The sequence below is a fragment of the Pseudophryne corroboree genome, chromosome 1, assembly GCF_028390025.1.
Source record: "Pseudophryne corroboree isolate aPseCor3 chromosome 1, aPseCor3.hap2, whole genome shotgun sequence".
Taxonomy (NCBI): Eukaryota; Metazoa; Chordata; class Amphibia; order Anura; family Myobatrachidae; genus Pseudophryne; species Pseudophryne corroboree.
In genome coordinates, this window is record NC_086444.1 from 944,521,315 (window position 1) to 944,542,042 (window position 20,728).

The window sequence follows — 20,728 nt, forward strand, 5'->3', positions numbered from 1 at the left end:
TCATGACAGGGATTTCACACACACGCTATGGAAGGCAAGGAGGAAGACTTCAGCGGAGGAGGAGAACAGAGAAGCCAGATGGTAATTATGGACTAATTAAGCTAAATGGGAACTTCCAATTGTTTAACTAGACATTAGAGGGTGTCCAAGGGGTTCTGAAGCAAGTCCCAATAATTTTTCCGTAAAATAATGATTTAAGGAAAAATTGGACTTGCAGCGGTTGATTTTCTTGCAGTCAATTGACTAGGAAAAAACAGCCTGCAATTGTATATGCTCATTAAAGTCTTACCATACATTTTGCACCAGTCCTTTTATTAGTTAGCATTCTCCTTATAGATACTTGACGTTGAAGCCTCATTTAAGTCTTAAATTAATCACCAGATAGATCAAGATCATCAAGACTGCCTTCATTAACTTTCCTATATGAAGAGAACATGGATTGTGCAAAGGAAGTCCTGTGTATAGATCTAATAAATTATATAGCACGATTTGATTTACTGTTATGTGAAACAATACTTCTGCCTGCTCACGGTCTGCAATGAATGCCCAACATGGCCCAATACCTTCAAATGGAAGGAATTCGGTTTCTACTTTCCTTTCTTAACCAGATAATCCATGCACTTTGTAAAATATTATTGCATAACTCTATGTAAGGAGCATCAATTTATACATCGGAGGGAGGAAATGTTTAATTTTGTAATGTCCCATCAATAGACACTGTCACTGGTCAGCACAGACTAGTAAACTATGAGTGTTTTAAAAACTTCAGGTTCTATTTAACATTATTTGCTTCCTCTGAAGCATTTTATTTCTAGTTTTTGTTTTTATAGAAGAAAATGTGCAGGTGACAAGGGGATTTGTCTTCATCTGTAAGACATACATCAGCATACAAAGCTTTCTTCTCTTATAGGGCCATCAGGCAATGTCATTCATTTCTAGCCAATTATTTAACTGTATTAATAAAATAGAATATCTATAGGAAATTTATATATCCAGCTATTATTATTATTATTATTATTATCATTAGAAACCATTGTTTGAGTAATTGATGAATACAATTATGTAAATCACCATTTAAACCATACAGTAAATTGACAACTGCCTGACTTGGATTTTATTTAACCTTCTGGACAAATATTACTTAGAGCCTATAACAATTGGTGGCCTTTAGTCTATTTTCAGCAGCCCCCAGCATTTGATCATAACACTGTATAAATATCACGACACCAATTTCACAAATATTCTTCTTGTCTGCATTATCGGAAGAACTTAACTGATAATTAATACTTAAGTTAATACTATGAATATGACTACTAAGAACTGAACTGATAATTAATACTTAATACTATGAATATGACTACTGAAAGCTTAGAGTATTGTATATTAAAAATGATTACACAAGCTGTGAGTTTAGGTAAACTCAAGAAATAAAGTAGTAGGTATCTCAAGATGGTTATACGTGTGTATATATTGTTTCAAGTCACATTGAGTTACATGTCTGTGTCTGAAGGCATAAAAAATAACAAAACTAAGAAAAAAATATATAATTCTGTGTTTAATGTATCCTTTGCAGAGACAAAATAAAGTCTTTATTCAAAGAATAAAGCATTGATTTTCTACCATTCTCTATAATATGGTTTGCTGTCCTTTGACAAGCCAGCATCTGTGTGAACACTGCATATGAACAGCAGATCTATTTCTTATGGTCTGGCGACCATGGCTGGTTTTATAGTGCTGCTTATCGCAGCAATAGAAATCCACCTATTGTCCTAATTTATCAATACAGGTTGAGTATCCCATATCCAAATATTCCGAAATACGGAATATTCCGAAATACGGACTTTTTTGAGTGAGAGTGAGATAGTGAAACCTTTGTTTTTTGATGGCTCAATGTATAGAAACTTTGTTTAATACACACAATTATTAAAAATATTGTATTAAATGACCTTCAGGCTGTGTGTATAAGGTGTATATGAAACATAAATGAATTGTGTGAATGTAGACACACTTTATTTAATGCACAAAGTTATAAAAAATATTGGCTAAAATGACCTTCAGGCTGTGTGTATAAGGTGTATATGTAACATAAATGCATTCTGTGCTTAGATTTAGGTCCCATCACCATGATATCTCACTATGGTATGCACTTATTCCAAAATACGGAAAAATCCGATATCCAAAATAACTCTCGTCCCAAGCATTTTGCATAAGGGATACTCAACCTGTAATATATTACCAGGGCAGCTGAGCAATTCTCAACCATTCCAAGCGATACTGGCTGGAGGCATATAAGGCTTAACATGGATGAGTCACGGGACACTCCTTCAGGTGTTCTGCCCATGTGCAAATTGTGGCTTAGCTCAGAGAGATAGAAGGTATTGATAACATATAACCTTTACATTTAGAAAAGCTAATTCTTACACAAATAATCAAATAATTAAAATCCCATTTTGCCTAAAAATAGGACCCTTCTATATCCTTACATAACCGCTATTTTATTTAAATCATTTTCTGTGTGAGAATGACCATTTTAAGTGCAGGAAAATGAAAGGTCTTTGAAGTGTAAGGAACTGATGGGCAAATGCAGTGTAAGAGAATGGTGGGTAACTGCAGTGTAAGAGAATGGTGGGCAAATGCAGTGTAGGAGAATGGTGGGCAAATGCAGTGTAAGAGAATGGTGGGCAACTGCAGTGTAAGATAATGGTGGGCAAATGCAGTGTAAGAGAATGGTGGGCAACTGCAGTACAGGAGAATGGTGGGCAACTGCAGTACAGGAGAATGGTGGGCAACTGCAGTGCAGGAGAATGGTGGGCAACGGCAGTACAGGAGAATGGTGGGCAACTGCAGTACAGGAGAATGGTGGGCAACTGCAGTGCAGGAGAATGGTGGGCAATTGCAGTACAGGAGAATGGTGGGCAATTGCAGTATAGGAAGATGGTGGCCAACTGCAGTATAGGAGAATGGTGGGCAATTGCAGTATAGGAGAATGGTGGGCAATTGCAGTATAGGAGAATGGTGGGTAATTGCAGTATAGGAGAATGGTGGGCAATTGCAGTATAGGAGAATGGTGGGCAATTGCAGTATAGGAGAATGGTGGGTAATTGCAGTATAGGAGAATGGTGGGCAATTGCAGTATAGGAGAATGGTGGGCAATTGCAGTATAGGAGAATGGTGGGTAATTGCAGCATAGTAGAACGGTGGGCATTTGCAGTATAGGCGAATGGTGGGTAATTGCAGTATAGGAGAACGGTGGCCAATTGCAGCATAGTATAACGGTGGGGAACTGCAGTACAGGAGAATGAAGGGCAATTGCAGTACAGGAGAATGGTGGGCAATTGCAGTATAGGAAGATGGTGGCCAATTGCATTATAGGAGAATGGTGGGCAATTGCAGTGTAAGAGAATGGTGGGCAACTGCAGTGTAAGATAATGGTGGGCAAATGCAGTGTAAGAGAATGGTGGGTAATTGCAGCATATTAGAACGGTGAGCATTTGCAGTATAGGAGAACGGTGGGCAATTGCAGCATAGTATAACGGTGGGCAACTGCAGTACAGGAGAATGAAGGGCAATTGCAGTACAGGAGAATGGTGGGCAATTGCAGTATAGGAAGATGGTGGCCAACTACAGTATTGGAGAATGGTGGGCAATTGCAGTATAGGAGAACGGTGGGCAATTGCAGCATAGTAGAATGGTGGGCAATTGCAGTACAGGAGAATGGTGGGAAATTGCAGTATAGGAGAATGGTGGGCAATTGAACTATAGGAGAATGGTGGGCAATTGCACTATAGGAGAATGGTGGGTAAATGGAGAATGGTGACCATTTGCAGTATAGGAGAATGGTGGGCAATTGCACTATAGGAGAATGGTGGGTAATTGGAGAATGTTGACCATTTGCAGTATAGGAGAATGGTGGGCAATTGCACTATAGGAAAATGGTGGGCAATTGGAGAATGGTGACCATTTGCCGTATAGGAGAATGGCGGGCAATTGCAGTATAGGAGAATGGTGGGCAATTGCAGTATAGGAGAATGCTGGGCAATTGAACTATAGGAGAATGGTGGGCAATTGCACTATAGGAGAATGGTGGGCAATTGGAGAATGGTGACCATTTGCAGTATAGGAGAATGGTGGGCAATTGCACTATAGGAGAATGGTGGGCAATTGGAGAATGGTGACCATTTGCCGTATAGGAGAATGGTGGGCAATTGCACTATAGGAGAATGGTGGGCAATTGGAGAATGGTGACCATTTGCCGTATAGGAGAATGGCGGGCAATTGCAGTATAGGAGAATGGTGGGCAATTGCAGTATAGAAGAATGCGGGGAAATTGAACTATAGGAGAATGGTGGGCAATTGGAGAATGGTGACCATTTGCAGTATAGGAGAATGGTGGGCAATTGCAGTATAGGAGAATCGTGAGCAATTGCAGTATAGGAGAATGGTGGGCAATTGCAGCACAGGAGACAGGTGGGCAATTGCAGCATAGGAGAATGGTGGGCAATTGCAGTATAGGAGAATGGTGGGCAACTGCAGTATAGGAGAATAGTGGGCAATTGCAGTATAGGAGAATAGTTGTAATTTGCAGTATAGGAGAATGGTGGGCAATTGCACTATAGGAGAATGGTGGGCAATTGGAGAATGGTGACCATTTGCCGTATAGGAGAATGGCAGGCAATTGCAGTATAGGAGAATGGTGGGCAATTGCAGTATAGGAGAATGCGGGGCAATTGCAGTATAGGAGAATGGTGGGCAATTGGAGAATGGTGACCATTTGCAGTATAGGAGAATGGTGGGCAATTGCAGTATAGGGGAATGGTGAGCAAATGCAGTATAGGAGAATGGTGGGCAATTGCAGCACAGGAGAAAGGTGGGCAATTGCAACACAGGAGAAAGGTGGGCAATTGCAGCACAGGAGAAAGGTGGGCAATTGCAGCATAGGAGAATGGTGGGCAATTGCAGTATAGGAGAATGGTGGGCAACTGCAGTATAGGAGAATAGTTGTAATTTGCAGTATAGGAGAATGGTGGACATTTCATATGTCATTAGTAATGTAAGATAATGGCAGGTAGTTGCAGAGGTGATAAATCGCAGCAAAGGAGAATGGCAGTGATTTGATGTGCAGAAGCATATGGTCATTTGACCTCATTCAGTGAGGGTTGTTATTGCACAGTGGCTGTGCATTAACATGGAACTGTGGAAGAAGTCATCTTGTGTCAATAGATGCCTCATTCCGCCTTATGTGATCTGCTGCTGCCAATCATCTACACCAGTGATTTTCAACCTTTTTTTACTCGCGGCACACCGAACAATGTTTTAAAATTGCCAAGGCACACCATCCGTTCCCCACAGAAAACCCCCCAAAAACACACACATTGGCCCTCACAGTAATAAAAAATCCACACATACATTGGCCTACACAGAAAAAACAAAGACATTGCTCCCCACATAAATCATGTTGCTCCTTATATAAATCATATTGCTCCCCACATAAATCAATCACATTGCTCCCCACATAAATCATGTTGCTCACACATAAATCAATCACATTTCTCCCCACATAAATCCTATTGCTCCCCACATGAATTATTCACATTGTTCCCACCATAAATACATAAATCCTATTGCTCCCCACAGGAGAAATAACATAACAAATATTAGCCCCTACCGGTCAGCTGTCCTCCTCCCTGTCCCTCAGTGGCGGGGGTTGTTCATAGTGGATTACTGCGAATACTGAGCAGCGGGCGGTCAGGCAGGTGTGGATGTGGGTGGGCAAGGAAAGCTGTGAATGCAGGTGGAAATTGGAAGATGTGTATGCAGGTGGGTGGGCAGGCTGGGTGGTGAGATGCGGCGTCCGTGACCTATGATATCACACCGCCGCCTCATCAAGGCACAGGTCACAGCCAGAGCATGAATGATCCTCTAAGATGAGCCCGGGCCAACAGTTCACTCTGAAGGTGCAGGAAGCTGCTCTGGCTCTGCGGCACACCTTGCAACTGGTCGCGTCACACTAGTGTGCCACGGCACACTGGTTGAAAAAGCCTGATCTACACGAACATCGGTCATCTGAGTAACCCACAAGTTACTGGCCAGGGTATTCATGCAACTGAAGTGAAAGAAGCTGTGCCCATTCACGTAATTGAAGCCAATGAAGCTGTGTCCACGGAAGCAGCCACTGGCTGCAGTACACCATGCCCCATTTTTTCCAACGTCGGCCTTTGCCGTCTCCAAACTCTTGCAGAATGTCAATAATCTCACAGAACGAAATCAGCACATGTGCAGTGAGGCATCTGCGCATGCACAGATCTTTCACCCTCGGAGATGTACCTAAAACCATCAGGATGATTTAGAAAATGATTCTGTATTATTTAAAATACAAAATGAGAATCTGTAATTGCCTACGCTCAGGCTTGGACTGGCCCACCAGGGTACAGGGGAAACCACCGGTGGGCCCCACTGCCTGGGGGCCCACCTTCTGCTCTAAAGGTCAGGTTCTAGACTGTGCACTTGAATTATACATTATACATGTGTTACCTTATACTGGACTATGGTGTATTTTCTACAGTGCATTGCTGTTATTAATCTGTTATTAATCTGGTACATTATCATACATGCAGCAGCTGAATTTACTGTATATATTTATGAATGGGCCCAGACGTTGCACTCTCTAATGGTTAGTCAAACCAATGAGGTGGCAGGCCACCTCCCCTCTGCAGGCTGGTCATGCCCCTAAACAAGGGCCCCTACCACTGCATTCCACCGGTGGGCCCTACATGCCTAAGTACGCTATAATGCTTAAAAAGAAAACCAAAAATAAAAAATGACACCTATTAAATAGTAAAAGGAACACTGGTTGTAAACACACATGCAAATAAAATGTCGTTATTTTTAGCCTTGTAAGAACATACTGTAAGTTAAATCTCTATAGAATGTATCTGCTTTATTACTTGCATTATAAATAAATGGAAACTAGGCCATTAGACGTGAATCCTGCACTGTAAGCAAAAATGTTAACTATTTTCAGTTTGTTTCTTTACCTTCCACAAATTATGTTTATAAGACTTTAACCAATTTGTGCTTAAATCATTATAGTTCAAGCATATTAAAGCTAAGCTAGCAATTACATGGAATTGGCTTATGATTTAAAATCCAGAGTTCATGGATTAGAGCAGTGCATATTATTGTTGTAGCAAGTGTGATTAAGAGAGATCTCATGAAAATATACTAACATAGTATTAAAAACTCTCCATTGTCCATACTGATGTAGTTGGTATTATTGCATTAATGGTTTCAGACTTATCAAACAACTACCATATTTTATCTCTCAGTATGACTTTCTTCACATTTTTAAAGCTTTAACATTAAGGGGGCCGTTTATCAAAAAAATATGTGATTCTACCACGAGCCATGCCTCCTGTTTTGTCACGGTGGGGGCATGCCCAGCGCTCTGTGAGCTGCTGGCGGGACCAGATTAAGGCCCTCATTCCGAGTTGATCGCTCGCTAGCTGCTTTTAGCAGCAGTGCAAACGCTAAGCCGCCGCCCTCTGGGAGTGTATCTTAGCTTAGCAGAAGTGCGACCGAAAGGATCGCAGAACAGGGTTACATTTTTTTCAAGCAGTTTCAGAGTAGCTGCAGACCTACTCCTTCCTTGCGATCACTTCAGTCTGTTTAGTTCCTGTTTTGACGTCACAAACACGCCCTGCGTTCGGCCAGCCACTCCCCCGTTTCCCCAGGCACGCCTGCGTTTTTACCTGACACGCCTGCGTTTTTTAGCACACTCCCGGAAAACGGTCAGTTACCACCCAGAAACACCCACTTCCTGTCAATCACTCAACGATCAACAGAGCGACAGAAAAGCTTCGCTAGACCTTGTGTGAAACTGCATAGTTTCTTGTGAAAGTACGTCGCGTGTGCGCACTGCGGCCCATACGCATACGCAGAAGTGCCGATTTTAAGCCTGATCGCTGCGCTGCGAACAACGGCAGCTAGCGATCAACTCGGAATGACCCCCTAAGGACCACATGGGCCTGGAGCTGAAAATATTCAAGGGCCTGTTGTGAAAATCGAGGAGGTGTGACAAGTGCAGTGTGGGTGTGGCCAGAGGCATATGGGCGTGTACTCCCCTATAATATAAATTCCAATTTCTCCCTAATTATGTAGAAAGATTAAAATTGTATCATTTTATGGCGAAAATAGAAACAGAATCTCAATAGATATGATTTATGGGTAACTATGTGGCCAGTTTATGGCTGGTCATCATCATGCTGCCATGTTGATGAGCCTATTTTTATGTGGAGGCCTGGCGCTGTAGCTCCATCAGCCTCATTGTTAATCTGGCAGTGGCTGCTGGTATGCCCATAGTCCCACCGTCACCCATGAATAGATGCTGTGTCAATGTGCACAGCATCTATTCACCACTGCTCTGCTAAACAGAGCGGTGAGTGACAGGAGCCTCCCAACTGTACCCCACCCCCCCCACCCCTCTGTGGGACACTGCAGCAAACGGATGGGAAGCGGGACAATGCCCAAAGAACGGGACTGTCTCGCAAAAGTTGGGACAGTTGGGAGGTATGCCTAAATGTATGTATGAGGTATCACAGGAGATATCTCCAATTTCTGCTGCGATCCCTTCATTCCAGCTGGCAGCCCCATCCCCCATAGCTTTCTATGGGGGATGTAATGGTGCCAGATTTACCAATTCCAGAGATTGGTCCCTGCAGCTACCGCCATCAGAGATGGCCGATGTGCATATGTGGTCAGCGGGACAGCGCATGCGTAGCAGTCCCACTTCCACACCGAAAACACTGTCTTGTGTATAGAAACACCCACTGCAGGTGTTTCCCATACGCCACTTACGTGCAAAAATGAAAACATCTGGAACTTGGGTGAACAACCTTATGCTGTCTCAGAATGGGCGTCTCACCTAAGACGACACGGCCATTCCAGGTGCATGCAAATTTGCAGTGGCCGACTATGGCACACCCAGAAAGTGGCCCAGACATGCCTGCCTTTTTCTAACCACCTGTTACTGCCACTATATGCCACGTACCTGTCACTCATTCGCGAATAAATCCTCTGTGTATGCTCCGCTGCCAATCTACCACAGCACGTGTGCATTACGGCTTTGGCACATGCACATTGTGTGAAACTCTGAATCAGGCCCTATATACTGTTTGCATTGATCTGTATGGGCTTGACATGGGACTGTATATACTGGAAATTATTGAATATCATGGGCAATCAGCTACATAACATGCTTTCCATGGGACCATATAAAATGTTGAATAACTGCCTAGTAAGCAACAATTCTTTGTTTTTCTTTTTTGCTGTACAGGTTGAGTATCCCTTATCCAAAATGCTTGGGACCAGAGGTATTTTGGATATCGGATTTTTCCGTATTTTGGAATAATTGCATACCATAATGAGATATCATGGCGATGGGACCTAAATCTAAGCACAGAATGCATTTATGTTACATATACACCTTATACACACAGCCTGAAGGTAATTTTAGCCAATATTTTTTATAACTTTGTGCATTAAACAAAGTGTGTCTATATTTACACAATTCATTTATGTTTCATATACACCTTATATACACAGTCTGAAGGTCATTTAATACAATATTTTTAATAACTGTGTGTATTAAACAAAGTTTGTGTACATTGAGCCAACAGAAAACAAAAGTTTCACTATCTCAGTCTCGCTCAAAAAAGTCCGTATTTCGGAATATTCCGTATTTCGGATATTTGGATATGGGATACTCAACCTGTATTTCATTCTTGCATATGGCTTACACTGTGGAAAAGGGGCTCAATGATAATACGTTCATAGACTAAAAAAAAATCTAAAAAAAAATCAACAAAGTAAATTAATAAAACTAACATTTTAGTTAAGCGTTAATGTGATAAAGTTATTGTATATGGATATCATTATTTTCCCTTTTGTCCCTGCAGACTGTGCAGTGCGTGTACAGTACATGTCCTCTGGTGGTCAAAGCGGGGGGATTGATCTCCCAAGCTCGGTCCATCAGTACCGGGGAACCCCAGGGTTGTGTCCTCTCACCTCTGCTCTTCTCTCTGTACACTAATGACTGTTGCTCTGAGTCGCAGTCAGTTAAAATCATTAAATTCGCCGACGACACCACCATCATCGGCCTCATAAGAGAAGGGGAAGAATCGGACTATAGACGGGAAGTGGATCGGTTGGCCTGGTGGTGTAGCTGTAACAACCTAGAGCTCAACCCACTTAATACTGTCAAGATGGAAGAAGGAAGAACCCAGCGGAAGCACCCCCACTAATCATAGCCGATACTGTGGTGTCGCTAGTGGACTCCTTCAAGTTCCTGGGGACCATGATCTCTTGAGACCTCAAGTGGGGACCAAATGCAGATGCCACCATCGGAAAAGCGCAGCAGATGCTGTTCTTTCTAAGGCAACTTAAGAAGTTTAACATCCTAGAGAATCTCCTGCTCCTCTTCTACTCCACAATTGTAAAATCTGTTCTGTGCTCCTTGATTATCGCCTGGTATAGCTCCGCCAGTGAGAGAGACAAATGCAGGCTCCAAAGAGTGGTAAGGTCTGCCGAGAAGATCATTGGAGTTGACCTCTCACTTGTCGACGACCTGTACCGGTCCAGAGCCAAAAAAAGGGCAACCAGGATAGTCAATGATCCACCTCACCCGGGCTATGGCGAACTCAACCTGCTGCCATCAGGAAAAAGATACAGGCCATTCCCACCAGAACCAACAGATGCCTCAAAAGCTTCTTTCCTCAAGCAGTCCACCTGCTGAACTCCTGACAAACCGCTGGGTTGACTGTCCAGTCGCTCTACTCCGATCTTCTGATTGTAACGAACACTGTGTACTTTTACTTAAGCTGTATACTGCATATATTCCCCCTCCCCATCCCTTGTCTGCGTGTTCCCCCCCTGGCTGCTGCACTGTAAACCAAAATCAAATTCCTAGTATACGCAAGTATACCTGGCCAGTATACCTGGCCAACAAAGCTGATTCTGATTCCGATTCTGATTCTGTTTGTTAATAAACCTCATACCCCATGAAGCAACACCCACTAACTGGTGTAATCTCAGGGGAACATAGCAGAATGTGGATCAACAGCAACACTTGCCTCCGGACTGTGGCAAATATGTGTCCCACTTTCGCTGGGACAAGCAGGGATGAAATTAATACAACTGGGGATTTGATGAACTAAGCAGATATACTTTAATTTGGAGTGGAATGTCAGGGACAGTGTGAGAAAGATATGGGTGATTTTTAAATGTAATTTAATCTATTGTTTGTAGGCATGGCAATGCAAATTACTGAAAAGAAGTGGGGAGGTTATATTAAAAGGAAGCTAATGGCAGATTGGAGGGAACTAGCCAAGGAAAAAAATAGGACATCCAATAGGCAATAGGAACAGATACTGATCAAATGCTTTCAGTGTGATTACCAAAACCCTTTTTAATACATAGTTGTGAAATGGCAAAAAATACAAATAAATATGCAAAATTAGATCATTCCAGAGATAAATGGAGCAAAACAATAATAAGAAATCTAGGTGGAAGATGGAAAGATAATCTCTCTTCCTCCCACCTCTCTCCCTTGATGACTGTTTCCACTTATGCACAAATACATTTACATAGTGTTAAACTTAATTAAAGCATATGCATAATGTGCATATTCATATAATGTTTCCTATGACAATTGCAACTCGCAGACATTTACAGTCAGTGTCACAAGTCTTAAACTGTAGCAACTTGCTGACAAATGAACAGTTTAGCATACACGTTTCATATCTCCAGTACTATTTGTTCAGTACTACTGTATTTATACATTTTATATCTCTCGTAGTGGTTTATTTACTATATTAAATTAAACTAAAAATGTGAAGATGCAATTATAATTCAAATAATTTTTGGAATATGTAATTGTAAATTATAAACTGCATGAAAAGTATTCTCTCCTTCCTTCCTACTCCCACTCTTGTGGTACATCTACAGGAAGGTCTCTTACTATTTCTGGACCATATAACAAGGCCATATTTTAAATAGAATGGTCAATGTACCCATAAACAATCCATCATGTTCCCATTTACAAAATCACCACTTACAATAATGTAAACATGGTTACTGTCTTCTTGATGGACAGCCCGTCTTCTCTATTATTTTCTGCCTCTCTCTTGCAGCAACTGATGATGTGATGAATGACAATCTCCTCCCTATAATACCTATAGAGTGCTCCATGCCAATAGAGTGTTTTGGAAGTTAATATGAAGTTGAAAATTGATTGAGGCGGGCACAGAATTTAAAGAAAAACCAGTATTATCATATGTATGTGCACTAGAGTTTAATTCAGTTTTGCAGACTTCTCTTGCATGTTTTCGCACTGCAACTCAGGGAATTACATCTGTTTTCATATAGATCTTTAACACCATGGAGAGGACTGAAAAATTATAATGGGTACTGAATGCAGAATTCAACTGTGCTTCAACCCCAGTGGCACAGAGAGGGGTGGGTGGGGAAACTCTTTACCTGGGCCCATCCCCCCTCCACTCCCATCACAGGCAGCGGCAAGGTACTTCGGGCAGGGAGAAAGAAGTGACTGCAGCTACAGCAGCACATGCTGTTGTACGCTGGGCTGTGGATAGTGACTGCTACAGCCATTTTGTGCCAGTCAGAAGTGTACCCTCACCTATCGTTCAAATTTCACTGAGAAAATCAGGTTCTTGAGTTCTATAGAATGATTTAAGGACTGTAGCCACAAACACATTTTTACTGATAAGTACCTTCCCCATTAAGCCTAAGGCACATTTATTTACAAGAAACTCAACTGCCAAGCAAACAACAAGAACATTCCTTATGTGCCTATACGCTGGACAACCCCTCTGGTAGATTCCGGAGGGGAGGTCCAAAAGGCAAGTGCTGATAATGCAAATTGCGTCGTGGTCCTGCTCCTTTTGCATCATCAGCCTTCACCGACACAACTGTATGATGGTTCAAATTTAGCCCTTGCACAGTGAAGGTGGACCCTAATAACACAAATCCCCTCAAGGCCCACTAAATAAAAAATATTACAGCAAGAGGTGTCATTTAAATGTTAGGAAATTGTATAGTTACATTCAATACTGCCTTTTTTTTTATTTATTGAACAGCACAAACTGACTAAAGAAGTACATCCAGAGAAGACCACATAACCTCTTCCTCTGTGTTAATTGTCCTACAAGGAATAGCATGCTGCAAGATAAAACTTATAATAAGGTTATGCACCCTACTTACAGAATCTGTTGTAACCAAAATAGCAGATATAAACCAAGTAAAGAACTGTAGTACATTCACAAAATAATGCATATATATAAAATGTAAATCCTTAACCTTGTGACTATTTAAGTGATCTAGAACTCTCCATAGTGCACTGGCAAATGATTTCAGTTGTTCAACAGAACGCTAATGCATTCACACTATATATTTAGAAGTATTCTTAGAACCAAAAAAAAAAAACTTGTTTCATTGATGCATAAAATTAGTTGAAAAGTACAATTTCTTACCAAGAGCGAACTCAAGCTTCGGGTCATCTAAAGTTCTCTGAATCTCTGCGGATAAAGAATCAAGATAAATAGTAATTATAAATAAAGATTTCACTGAATAGCATTTCATTAGCAACTCTGCATAATTATTGTTGGAAACACATTCATATTTTATTTTCTGGCCATCCAGGTTAGAAAAGATACATTTACACTTTTTTCCTTTTTATTAGACAGGAAACATGGAAGAGAAATGGTTTAAAAAATGAGCGAGAAATAACATACTACAGAAAGAAAAAGTCTGTCATATAAAAAGATACCAAGAGGCGTTTTTTTTTTTTTCTGGGGTTGTTCTGCGTTTTACTAACCGGATTACATCATGCTGTTTTGCTAAAGCTTAAACCAGCTGTAAACCTTCCAAAAACACACACTTTAGAATAAATTAGAACATTGGCCATCAATGTTTTCACAATGACATGTATAAAAGCCCTGTATTTACTAAGCGGCACTTTAGACAGCGCTGAAAACTGGCCTTAGTTCTTTAAGTCTATCCTTGAAGAAATATTGGAGGACAAAGAGTGTGGGTCACCCCCCCCCCCCCCGTGTCAGACTGGGGCATGAAGGGCCCACCGGGGAATGCAGTGGTAGGGCCCATGTTTAGGGGTGTGGTCAGTCTCCAGAGGGGGTGTGGCCAGCCGCTACATTGGATTGCCTAATCATTAGTGAGTGCATGGATCGGACCCCTTGACAGATCTATAAATTCTGATAGTACATGCATGGTAATGTTCCAAAAAAATATTGGCAATGCACTGTAGAGAATGCATCATAGTCCTGTGCAGTATAAGGTAACATATGTATACTGTATAATTCAAGAACACAGTCTGGAACCTGATCACTAGAGGAGGAGGAGGGGCCCCAGGCAGTGGGGCCCACCAATGGTTTCCCCTGTACCCCTGTGAGCCAGTCCGACCCTGGTCCCCCTACCATTTCCACTCATCTGTATTAAACTTGAACAGACAAGGCTGTGAAACCATAGAGGGGAAATCAGGAACACTGGGAAACCTCTTAAATCTGGGGGAGATGCTGCCCTCTGACCACAAGAGGACAAATGCCTGAAGAGGGGAAGTTTAAATTCAAAGACGTTTTGCAAACCGTTGAGTGTGCTATTGATGGTAGGGTTGGTGGCACTGGAGCTCAGACCCAGGAGGGAGGGCCTGCAGGGTTTTTTTTTGTGGCCCGATCTCCCTAGGAATGCCAGCCCTGGTGCCAACTGGCTTAGTGCTGGTGAAGTCATGGTGGGGGTCTCTCCACTAGCATTTCACCATCCCTGACTGAACAAGCCTAGTGCTGGTTTGTGAAAAATTGGGGGTTACCCCAAGATCAAGTCCCCCTGATTATTTCATTACCAGCATAGGCTTAAAGGCTTACGGATGGTCATCTATAGGAAAGGGGCCGCATGTCTTTCTTTTACAGTAATTTAGGGCAGTGCCATCACTACGGGTGTGTGGGCTCCTCACATGTGTCAGCTGCCGAGGGGTGACAGGTCCTCTTCAGTGACAGGAGCCGGTGGCTGCACTGTAACATTACATACAGTATGTGGCTCCTGTCACTGTGTAGCAGTCGGCACTGCAGACAGACAGTCTCCGGGGGCAGCCCAGAATCTCCGGGACCTCGGAGTGATGAAAACAGTGGTTGGACCGTGAGGCCTCGCCCCCTTCCTGCAAAGTCACGCCCTTTCCCATGAAGCTACACCCCATTTTAGCGGTGTATGCATTGCTTATTCCACCCGCATTAGGTGTCACCAATACTAGGGACACCCCTGATTTTGAGCATTTTTATACAGGAGCCTGAGTAGAACCTAGGGATCTGTACAGTGTTTGCAACCCACTGCGGATTTGCAGACTATTTCTTACAGATGCTGCAGATGTAAGCTTTGAAACCGATGGGCATCAATGGAAGTTTTTACAATCGCTGCTTAGTAAATATTGTGTTTTATACCTCAAAACTGCACACGATGCCTTCTGCTAATGAAATAATGGCAAAATTGCTGCTTAGTAAATTCACCCCCAAGTGTACAATTAAACAGTAAAGATTACAGCATTTGAAAACATGGGCACAAAACACTGGCCGAAACTGTACCAGCGGCTGCTATATAAGGTGACATTTCATAAAGGCCAGAAAAGGGCATTCTAGTCACTAGCCTTTGTTATATCTGCAACACTGCAGTGCAAAGGAAGCAGCAAAAACCACAAAGTATTACAAATGCTTTAATCACAGATATTTAATGCATGCCTACTTATAGTCAGTGGTTATCAGGTACTGGCAGAATAACTGTAATCTGTCAATCCTCACATCACTGAAATCTATTATAGCAGTACATTTAGGGCCTTATTCAGATACTTACAGTACGTAATGTAGATGGGTCACAGAGCTGAGTGATCCCTAAACCTCCTATGGCTCATGCGTGACACAGAGGCTGCTGTAGGGTCTAGATGCACGGTATCAGAAATGTGATGGCATTCCTGGGCAGTTACTGGAGGGTGGTTTAGCGGACACACGAAGATGGACCCTGTAATGGTTCTATTACGGCAGCGTTATGGACGTGTCAGTGAAAGCGGTTCCATGCAGTACATGCTCAAATGCTTACACAAGAAGCCATAGAGCTGGAGCCAGTGCTGATGGTGTGTATAAACATGCACCAATCAGTATTTCAGCGTCTATGACCATTGACAGTGGCCGTCTCCGTCCTTGCACATTCAGTCACACGGATGTTCATGACGAAAGGGCTTTGTAGCGGCATTTGCATAAAGTCACAGACAAACAGACGCCAATAGACACAGCCATGGCCTCTGAACCACAGTTTCTATGAGACTTTAATGTTTAATTCTATGGGATGCTCAGATATCATAATATACACAAACTGAATCTTGATAAGTATATTTGAACCTCATTGGTAAATCGTCTACTATATAAGTGAAAATTTGTCCTTCTGTCTGTCTTTCTATACAAATCCACAGTTTACAAGTGAAGATCATGAAATTTTACATACGAGTGTATTAAAACTAGTGATGAGCGGATTCGGTTTTACTCGGTTTTACTCGGTTCACAAAACCGAATCTTATTGACTCACTGATGTCACGTGTTTTGGATAGCCAATAAGATTCTGTTTTGAGAACCGAGTAAAACCGAGTAAAACCGAATCCGCTCATCACTAATTAAAACACGGCGGAGGCAACTAAAAAAAATAGAAATCCCTAGCACCCCTAGGGGGGAGACAGCAGCACAGAGTATATCAGGAGATGGCATAATTGGAGCAATGTACTAAAAAATTGGTACACATATGCCTTACAATCTGGGAAGGAAGGAAGCAGCACTGAGTATTTCAGCAGACAGCATAACTCTGGAATACCTGCAGCAATTTACACCAAACTTGGTACACATATGACTTACACTCTGGGAACAAACACTGTGGGGGTCAGACACCCCTAGCACCCCTAGGGGTGGGACTGAAGCACAGAGTATGTCAGCAGACAGCATAACTGTGGAAGGCCTAGAGCAATTTACACCAAACTTGTTACACATCTGACTTACAATCTGGGAACAAACACTGTGGGTGCAAGACACCCCTAGCACCCCTAGCGGTGGGAAAGCAGCACAGAGTATTTCCAAAAAAAGCATAACTTCCGTATGCCTGGACCAACTTACAACATACTTGGTACACATATGACTTTCATTCTGGAAACAAACACTGTGATCAGACACCCCTAGCACCCTAGGGGTAGGACAGTAGCACAGAGTATTTCAGGAGACAGCATAACTCCCGAATGCCTGGACCTATTTATAACAAACTTGGTACACATATGACTTGCAGGCTGGGAACAAACACTGTGGGGTCAGACACCCCTAGCAGTGAGGCAGCAGCACAGAGTTTTTCAGCAGACAGCATAACTCTGGAATGGCTGGAGCAATTTACACCAAACTTACTACACATATGACTTACACTCTGGGAACAAACACCGTGGGGGTAACACACCACTAGCACCCCCTAGGGTTGGGCCAGCAGCATAGACTATATCAGAACATGCATGATATGTCAGTGATGACAGGGCTGCATGTAACAGGGCCAGTGACATGATGTGAGGAGGGGAATGGAGGTAGCACAAACCCACACACAGAGTTATAGTGGAAGTAGCACGGTCCCCCAGCAGCACAGAGTATATCAGGAGATACATAATGTGCTGCGCTATATAAGAAACTGTAAAAAAAAACGAAAATTTCACAGGGGCACTGACATGAGGTGTAGAGGGGAATGGAGGCAGCAGGAAGCCACAGACTGAGAGTTGTATAGTGGAAAGAGCAGGGTCCCTTGTGGGACCAAAAAGGGGTCCAGGCACTACACAAAGTGCGTCAGGGAAGCAAGATATTCCTATATACTAGATCTCCAACCAACGTAAATTAACGAATAACTATCGTTCTAATTTACCATCCTCATCACGTAGCGAAGCACGGGTATTCAGCTATCAACAATGTTATTTATACTGTGTGTTTAATATTTACATTTATTTTTGTAAACAGACATTTTTAAAATCCTGGGCAACACCGGGTACTTCAGCTAGTTATATATAAAGAACATTGCATATGATTTCAATATTACATAAAAGTGTGGAGAGTGAGACACAGATAGAGACAGAACCATAGAAGTGGTGTAGTATATGAAAATGGGAGAGCGAAGAGGGGGATATGTACAGTATGCTGTACATATGTATGTATACAACATCTGACAATATGTCGGTAGAACCAAGTAAAAAAGACCTTGTTGTCTGTGTCTTTCAGCTATTAAAAGCACTTATTTCATGTCTCAGAATTAATGGCATATGTTATACCATCTATAAAAAGGTGATGCCCATAGTAGTCTATTTGTTTTGCATTTAAAATAGCAACCTACTTTAAATCTTACACATACACAGTACTTACCTACTCTGCTGGAAAATCTGGAAGACTCCTGACCCTTTGGGAAGTCTCACAGACTCCCGGAAGAGTGAGTGGCCCTCCCACGGTTGGACCATCATTAGGAAGAGGAAGAGCTGGTGCATTATCAGAAAGAGGAAGAAATGAACCCAGTGGTAGTGAAAATGGGGCAGCTGCACTGAGGGAAGCACTCCTGAGGCTGGAGAACATCCTAAAGCCCATTTCTCCCACTTACAGCCGACGCACTGTTGCAGAAGGAGAAGACATAGAATACTGTACCATCTGCATGTCTGACATTGAAGTTGTGATGGAAATGGCTGTATCATCCTGCCACCATACCTTCCATGCCCCTTGCCTGACACAATGGCTAGAGATGAACAGCGTTTGTCCTGTGTGCCGCACAATGTGCTATGACCTGGACATTTTTTCCTATCTGGACCCAATCTAAACATCAAAAGTATATAGCAGTAAGCATGTTCTTTTATTTTTTTTCTTTGTTTTAAGAACAAATAATTTTCTTCATAATAAATATATATATATATATATATATATACACACAGAGAAAAAACCACAGCACTCACCACACCAGAAGCAGGGCACAGCTATGCACTTACCACTCACAGGGTGGGGTGCATGTAACACAGCACTCTCCACCACAAAAGCGGGGTACACAGCTGTACTAACCACTCACAGGGCGGGGTGCATGTAGCCCATGACCACATCGCTCTAATAAATACAAACAAAGAACCCAGCACTCACCAAAGTAAACTCACTTATCCTCAACAATTCAATAAATAAATGGATATATATATAAAACATCCAGCTTCAAACATATGCCCAGATTTATTACGCCTCGGAGATAAATGTGATAAATTACACGGTGATAAAGTAATAACCAATTAGCTCCTAACACAGCCTGTAACATGGCAGTTAGGAGCTGATTGGTTGGTTCTTTATCACCGTGCAGTCTATAGCTCTCCAAGGCTTGATAAATCTGGGCAATAGTTTAATTTCTGAACAATAAATAAGAACATACAGTAATTGATGTGTGTAAAAATTTAAATTTAGACATGCATCAGAACTAGCAAGATTATAGTCGTCACTTTTTGTGCAGGCCCTTCATGTTTGTAAATAAAGCAAAAAAGCAAGAAACTGGGCTAAATTATGTTGCATTGCAGGTGGGGCAGATGTAACATGTTCAGACAGATTTAGAGTTGTGTTTGCTGAAATCTAAATTGCAGTATAAAAATAAAGCTGTCTAATGGGCCCTACACATTTGCCGATTGCTGGTCGAGGTGCCCGATGGCCGATACAGCCGACGGGTGCCACGGCGGCGGTGTGTGTGTGTGGGGGGATGTGTGACAAACTTCACTCCCCCGTCACCTGGCCCCATAGCCCTGCATGCTAATATGGCTAATGTGTAGCATTATATGTACAATGGGGACAGTTGTGTTATATGTACAGAGGAGGGGTTTTTGGGGAGATGTGTGTAGTATTATATGTACGGAGGGGATTTGCGTAATGTTATATGTACAATGGGGGGGCTGGTGTGTAGTATTATATGTAAAGGAGTGGCAGCTGTGTAGTGTTATATGTATAGGGGTGGGCTGGTGTGTAGTATTATATGTACAGGGGGGCAATCTGGTTGTTGGTCAGATTAGGCCTTGCTATGGTAGTTCCAGTGGTGCAAATAGAAATATGTTCTTAGTGGTCCTGAGTTTGCTGCAAAATGGGCATGGTTACTAGAGATGAGCGCCTGAAATTTTTCGGGTTTTGTGTTTTGGTTTTGGGTTCGGTTCCGCGGCCGTGTTTTGGGTTCGAACGCGTTTTGGCAAAACCTCACCGAATTTTTTTTGTCGGATTCGGGTGTGTTTTGGATTCGGGTGTTTTTTTCCAAAAACACTAAAAAACAGCTTAAATCATAGAATTTGGGGGTCATTTTGATCCCAAAGTATTATTAACCTCAAAAACCATAATTTACACTCATTTTCAGTCTATTCTGAATACCTCACACCTCACAATATTATTTTTAGTCCTAAAATTTGCACCGAGGTCGCTGTGTGAGTAAGATAAGCGACCCTAGTGGCCGACACAAACACCGGGCCCATCTAGGAGTGGCACTGCAGTGTCACGCAGGATGTCCCTTCCAAAAAACCCTCCCCAAACAGCACATGACGCAAAGAAAAAAAGAGGCGCAATGAGGTAGCTGTGTGAGTAAGATTAGCGACCCTAGTGGCCGA

General features: G+C 42.3%; 1 protein-coding gene across 3 annotated transcripts in view; it reads right to left on the reverse strand.

Moving 5' to 3' along the window:
* Positions 1-20,728, reverse strand: part of INPP4B (inositol polyphosphate-4-phosphatase type II B) — a 1,055,719-nt gene that overhangs the window by 1,006,936 nt on the left and 28,055 nt on the right. For all 3 annotated transcript variants that reach the window (XM_063920402.1, XM_063920401.1, XM_063920400.1), the window contains exon 2: positions 13,545-13,589. In XM_063920402.1, the coding sequence (XP_063776472.1) occupies positions 13,545-13,589 (45 nt within the window). The remainder of the gene's footprint in view (positions 1-13,544; positions 13,590-20,728) is intronic.